General features: G+C 44.0%; 1 protein-coding gene across 4 annotated transcripts; it reads right to left on the bottom strand.

The window, feature by feature from the left end:
* Nucleotides 1-212: 212 nt before the first annotated feature.
* Nucleotides 213-5,457, bottom strand: socs3b (suppressor of cytokine signaling 3b). 4 transcript variants are annotated; one of them, XM_084937361.1, is made up of 3 exons: nucleotides 5,372-5,457; nucleotides 2,887-3,238; nucleotides 213-2,780 (listed from the first exon to the last, which is right to left on the bottom strand). In XM_084937361.1, the coding sequence occupies exons 2-3, from the start codon at nucleotides 3,019-3,021 to the stop codon at nucleotides 2,223-2,225; spliced, it is 693 nt and encodes a 230-aa protein (XP_084793487.1). In that variant the 5' UTR covers nucleotides 3,022-3,238; nucleotides 5,372-5,457; the 3' UTR covers nucleotides 213-2,222. The 4 variants fall into 4 exon arrangements, with proteins under 4 accessions (XP_084793487.1, XP_084793485.1, XP_084793486.1 ...); XM_084937359.1 differs by lacking the exon at nucleotides 5,372-5,457 and adding an exon at nucleotides 4,030-4,386; XM_084937360.1 differs by lacking the exon at nucleotides 5,372-5,457 and adding an exon at nucleotides 4,178-4,386.
* Between the last annotated feature and the right edge of the window lie 1,049 nt (nucleotides 5,458-6,506).

Raw genomic sequence — 6,506 nt, 5'->3', positions numbered from 1 at the left:
TGCTGCTGCTGCCCACTCTTTTTTCAAAGTGTGCCGACTGAATAAACACTGCTTTGTTTAACTAGGAAATCCCAATTGTAAGTAAATAGTCTTGCTACAAACCATTTTACAATTTATTAGAGTAAGTTAAAAGTGTGTGCAGTCAATATTGAATTGGTGGAAGTTCAAAAGAAGAAAAACAAAACAGTAAATTAAGACACAAGGCAAATGCATTGACTTTTGTAAAAATAGTGCTTTTTAATATAAATTATTGAAATATTTTAGAAATATAAATATGTGCAACGCTCCTTTTCATTTATTTCTGTAATGCTTTGTCATTTCAGGTATTACAGCTTGTATTGCCAGACTAGTGGCCAGCCTGTTGCGAGAGAGTCTTTATAAAAGACAATATGATTCACATACACGTGGTCCACCGGTGCGACACATGTAAAAAAAACAAAAAAAACAAAAAGAGTTGGTGTTGATGTGACCCAGATTTGACCAAAAAAAGTGTGCCGCCCTCGCCTCGAGTGGCCATGTGAGCTCAAACAGACAAAAACATAAAAGGCTGCCACTCCAATATGGATCACAGGTACGGGTCAAACAGCAAAAGCTTTTCTTTTTTTGATCAAATCTAAGTTTTGAATTCTGGTTTACAAAAGGCTGTTTTCTTTTCTTTTTTAAGAATCACTTGAGGGAAAAGTGTAGTGTATCCTTAACATTCAGACAAGTCCAACTGTTCACTTCTCCTCCAGAGGTTATGATGGAAAAGTAGACAAAAAAGTAAAAAATACAAATCCTTTCTGAAGTTACAGGAGAAGGCAGACAGATATTCAAACACACTGGGGCATTTTAACAAATAGAAATGAGCCGGAGATGATAATCTAAGACAGAAATAAGACTCAGCTAAAATCTTTTTTTCCCTCACACGGGGCAGTTATATTTACAGGAGCGGCGTCCTGTTGTGCTCTATCATTTCCTCTTATCGGAGTTTTTGTTTAGCTGTATACCAGTATGTCTCCTCCCACCTTTCTCCCCCAAGTCTACCCCTCCTTTTCAGTTTCCTTCTCCCAATCCCACTCCTCCCTCTGCTTTAAAATCCTCGCCCTCTCCGCATCTTTGGGATCATCACCGTTATCATCATTCCCCCAAGGAGCTTTACAGTGTTGCTGACATTTTTCCAGCCAGTCGGGATAAAAATAAGGTCTGCTGTTTTGTTTGGTCCCATGCCAGGGCTTTTGTCCCGGTAAAAAAGCTTTTGTCTCGGCAAGAGCGGCCTGTTTTCTGTCACTGTCAAAGCATACATGCATCTCTGAAACAAAAAGGAAGGGGGAGGGGGGCTGGGCAGTCAAATGGTTATGGATCAGGAACAAGGAACACATAGGAGAAGAAAATGCTTAGTAATTATTTTTTTAACCTCCCCCCATCCCCCAAAACTCCCATGCTAACAAAACCTTCATGTGGTCTATACCTGTGCGTGTGTTTGAGGGTGTGGGTGTGTGTTTGCATATGTGGAGCTAGAGTGCATGACCGTCCCACTCCCCCTCTATGAGGCAACACTTGCGGGAAGCAGCAATGGAAATGTGTGCACCACCACAACACAAACACACTCACACACACACTCACGCTCACACTCAGACAAACAAATCCTGTGCGTTCTCTGTACAGGGCCCCCCTCGTTTGGACTTTGCCTTTTCTCTGAAACCCCCACCCCCCACTCCATCCACTCTCTCTACCCACTGCCGTTTGTCTGTCCAGTTGTAAATGTCACGCAGACAGCAGCAGCTTTCTTTTGAAGCACATTAAACCCACCAAAATATCACTGGTGGTGCATTGATCATGCCTTTGCTGCCATCGTTAATATCGACCAGTCAGGTTAATCTTCTACGAGGCACTGCTCTGCGTCTCAGTCAGTCATAGGAAACGTTGACCTTTGACCTCAGGCTTCATCTGCCACTCACTTGAGTGGTCAGTGTTTTTGTTTTTTTGTGTTTTTGCAAGGCAGGACGGACGAGGTAATCGTCGGTTACCCAAATCACACTCCTCATCCCCAGAAGGTCAGCGGGTGACCCAGAGTAGATCAGTGATCAGCTGATTCTGGAAAACTGACCTCATGTTAGCACTTAAGGCTCAGTCTGGTCAGTTTATGTCCACACAGACAATCTCGCATTCACCGAGAGCTGGTCCGTGCTGTAATCCTGGCACTTGGTCCATGCAGTAGAACCTGTCGCAGTTCCTGTCAGTCATATAGGAGCATCATACTCCTCCAGGTAGTCTCTAAGTGTGTCCGGGAGCTGCTCAGTCTGCTCAGACGCCCCCAGGCCCTGATTGTTCAGCGTCCTCCTGCACATGTGCTGCAGGCTGGAGAGACAAGTCGAGAGGGGTCGACGCAATTCCAGGGGGATTTTCTCCCCACCGGTATGGATCAGATAAACATTGTGTGCCTTTGTTTTTGTCTCTCCTGGATTGTCCCCACTTGCCCGTTCCTTGGTCCCTTCAGTATCTTGCCCCTTCCCCATGTAGTGCGCTATGAGTTTCAGCACACAGTCAAATTGCGGGAGCTCCTGGGTATTTTGGGGGTCTGGCTGTAGGAAGAAGCCTCCTCCCTCACTGTGGATTCGCAGATTCTTGGTTCCCTTAGTTGTCTGGACAGAGAGTGTGAAGAAGTGGTGGTGGTCTGAGGAGTCACGGACCAGGAAAGTGCCAGGGGGTTGAGAGCGTAGCAGGGAGCTGGCTTCCCGGCCTCCGACAGCTCCCCAGTAAAAGCCACTCTGCTGAAGCTTATGCAGTGCACGCATCACCTGAAACGGGTAAAAAAAAAAAAAGCCATGGTGAATTTCCAAGAATGCCAAAGAAACCACACACACAAAACGTAATAGTTTAGCTAACTCCTCAGATGTGACTGACCTGCTGGTAGTGTTCATGCGAGCTGAAGGGCTTGAAATGATGCGGGGTAAAGTTCGACCCCTGAACCCTGCCCTCTGGAGAGGTGATGCTGCTCATGGCAAGGGGGTTGTGTCCTGCAAAGGTTACCATGGCCATGCCATGGCCCCCTGCCTCTCCCTGCTGATCGAGAGGCAGGGGGCCCAGAAAAGGAGCGCGGGATTGGACAGGTGGAAGAGAGTCGGCAGCAGAGCGAGAGGGGAGACGAGGGGGGGAGCGGGGTGAGGATGGCGGGGTCACACACCGGGTCCAGGGCCCCGGGGAAGAGGAGTCTGATGCATCCAGAGAGGGGCTGGTAGAGAGCACCTATACACAGCTGGAGGGAGACAGTGAGCAAAGATTAAGCACTTCCAGCTATATATAACCTCATCGTGGCTTGCAAATATAGAGCCATAGAGCCTCATTTGAATTTCACTCCTGCATAGGCAGTGAGAAATAAATGGCCACTGTGCCACACTGGAGCTCACAGTTTACCCCCATAAAAATGCAGTTATGGCGACTGTAACAAATGCATAAGGCATGAGCGGGCAGCGAGCAGGCAGGTTATATTTAGTTTAAATGAATGCACTGCTTACTCGTGCTGCTGCACCGTGCAGCCAGACAGCAACTGGATCCTGATTGCTTTCAATTGTCTTCGATCGGGCGCACCGCAACAAGGGATTTCTGAATCGGGGTCACTGTGAAAGAGTCCAGCCAGCGCATTTTTTTTATTTTATTAACCCCCTCCCTTTCTCTTTGCTAAATAGCTGTATTCATGCTCGGGGGCCCCGTTCTCCGGTTTCACGATGACTGAAAAGGTGTCCCGTCTGGTTCTGGTTTCCCGAGATACCCTGCAGGCTCTACGGGAATTGGAAGTCGGCTTCACCGGACAGTGCAGGCGCCATAGCGACTCAGAACTGCTACGGAGCCACTGGCGTTAAACTCGGTCCACTACTGATGATACTGCGAACCCCCCCGAGCATTAACACTTTTAGGACCGTCTTCAGCGAGAGCCCGAGCTGCTAAATAAAACCACAGCGCTTTAAAGTGCCCCATACCCCAGTTTTCTGTCATTTTGCCTACTTTAAGACGATGACCAGCGAACCGCTTTTAAATGTTTTAACTTACCTTGTGGATACACTCAGCCCAGCGCCGCAGCTGCTCGTCGCCAAAAGAAAAGATACGCAAACTACCCGAAAGTAGTGCTTGAAAAAATATTAACTCAGGCATTAAAATCCATAAAAAAGTATCCAAAAGAGCGTGTGGGTTTCCTTACCGAGCAGAGGAATGTGTCGGCAGCGGTATCTGCCGGAGAACTCCCCGTGTGTGTGTTGGGGGAGGAGGGGAGGGGAGGAGGTTTACTGGAGGTTGTTTCCAGTGAGTAAAGCCGATGTTCGTAAAGCTCCGCCCCCCTCCGTTCAGAGGTTCTTCCAGTAAACACACGAACGCACGCTCACGCACGCAAAAGAACACACGCGCGGGCTCGCGCCCGCTCTTGGCGGATCGCCAATAAATAATCAGCGTGACCTTTACCGGGCTGTTTCCTGGTACTGCTGCTGGATTCCCTTCTCGACAAGGTGAAAAAGTTAAAAGCACCACATATGGCACAATATAAAACCGCAGCTATGGCTCATGTTTTAGAGACATACTCCACATATTCTCGCTATAATAACTAACCATAATATGCTTGTACATGCACTGCAGGACCCTTCTTTTCTTCTGCATTCATCTAACACTCAGATCTGCCGTTAAAGCATTAAAAATACTCAGCTCTATGTAAAATAATGCATCCAAGTGTTGATATCTATGTAGAAATCAGCATTTCCCCCACATATATGGGTTATATAAACATGTTCACACCCGTAGAAGACATTTTGTTCTTTCTCCCTAAAGGAAAATCAGCAGGATTGTAATAAAAATCTTATTTACTTTTTTCTTTTTAGCAGGGTTACTTTAACTGATGCAGAAGATTGCCAGGGTTACCAGGAAAATGCACAGACTTCTGTTAAAGTCTTAAACAAAAAATATCTTAATGTATGCAAATATTATTCTTAGTTTTAATACATATCAGGTCTCAGTAATCCCAGATAGGTAGGAGAATTTTTTCTTTTATTTTTAAAAAAGCACCCCTAAATTTGTATCTCGGTGAAAAGTTGTCATAATGCTGTGAATTAAAGTACTCGTGAGTATCTATTCAATATTTAGTCTGCTGAGGTTGAGTAAAGACTCAAGTATTTTAAAACTGTACTGCAGTGAATGTTACTCTACTATTTATTAAATTTGCTGTAGTTTGTTTGGACAAACTACTTGGAATACAAAAGCATATGTGCACAAATTAAGAAAAAGCACTGGTAGAAGTTTTTTTTAGGTGTTTCACTGAAATAATCAAGTAGCCTACTTTCAAGGTTTATGTCTATTTCCTTTTGCTGTTACAAATCTCTCTGCTGAGTTTCCATAAACAAAGCCTTACCTTAAGGTCAGATATTTTCAAGCTATTCAGCATCAACATGGGCTGTCATTGCATTCCCCCTTCTCTTTCTTAACAGCATGAAGGATAAATAGCGTCTGACCTACAACAAACTGGCTTATGTTTAAAGATAGGGGTCCCTCAGTCCGCTGTGTCGTGTCCGTGTCAGGAAACATCTGACTTACTGCAAATGCTCTTGAGCAACAGCCTACAGTGTTGCTTGAGCCATGCAAATGCCCTATATGTAATGAAAGGTTGAAAGAGTGACTCGTTTTAAGTTAAGAGCCAAATCTGTAACTTTAGAGGAGAAAAAGGTTTAAATTTACTCTGAAAAATAGTGAGAATCAATTACAAATGCTATGATTACTGGTCTTTCTTGCTAATATTTTCATTAACAATCCAAGAACAAACATAGGCTGTAAGGCTATGAAAGACATCAACTCATATTTAAAGTGTTTTGAAATCAATAAAGCAGTAAAGTTAGATAGTAGTCCTGACTGTTCTCCATATCATTCTACTGAAACATACTGCTGCGAGTATTGTTGTTATAAGACAGCAGTAATAAAGATTCTCACGTGCTATGAGCCTTCCAAATATAAACACATACACACACATTTATCAGTCGGCTGAAACAAACACTTGTATGCAATGCACGTCATGCATTGCATGACTGAAAATCTTCAAGGCACACCTTTAACAGGTAACTGAACAGGAAGATGTGTTACCAAAAATATATCTTTAAGCTTTTCTGTGGTCACATATGTCTTTTTTAAAGAGTGCCTTGATGGTTAATTTAACAATGGAGCATAAATAATTTGCAGGTCATTAAAAGACACTTAAAATCACCCCCAAAATCACAGAAAAACAGATCCCAAACCAGCGATATTTAATTTATTTAATTAAAAGAAAAGCACCTTACCTATTACAGTAGGGTCTTATTATTGTAAGGTCTTTACCTTTCAGTTTAAAGCGCCTTCAGGCAAATGTTGTTGTGCTTTGAAGCAATACAAATAAAACTGAATTGAACTGAATTGAAGTTGCTTGGCACGGTTTAAGCTGTCAGTACAATCTTGTGTACTGCACAGTGTAGAAAGCGTCTGTGTCTGTGAACTGAGAGGCGTGTCTATAAAGTTTTTTC

This window comes from Perissodus microlepis, chromosome 8 (assembly GCF_051167445.1).
Source record: "Perissodus microlepis isolate ML-2025 ecotype Zambia chromosome 8, ASM5116744v1, whole genome shotgun sequence".
NCBI lineage: Eukaryota > Metazoa > Chordata > Actinopteri > Cichliformes > Cichlidae > Perissodus > Perissodus microlepis.
Note: the sequence above shows the minus strand (reverse complement) of the source record. Positions and strands in the feature narration are given on the sequence as shown.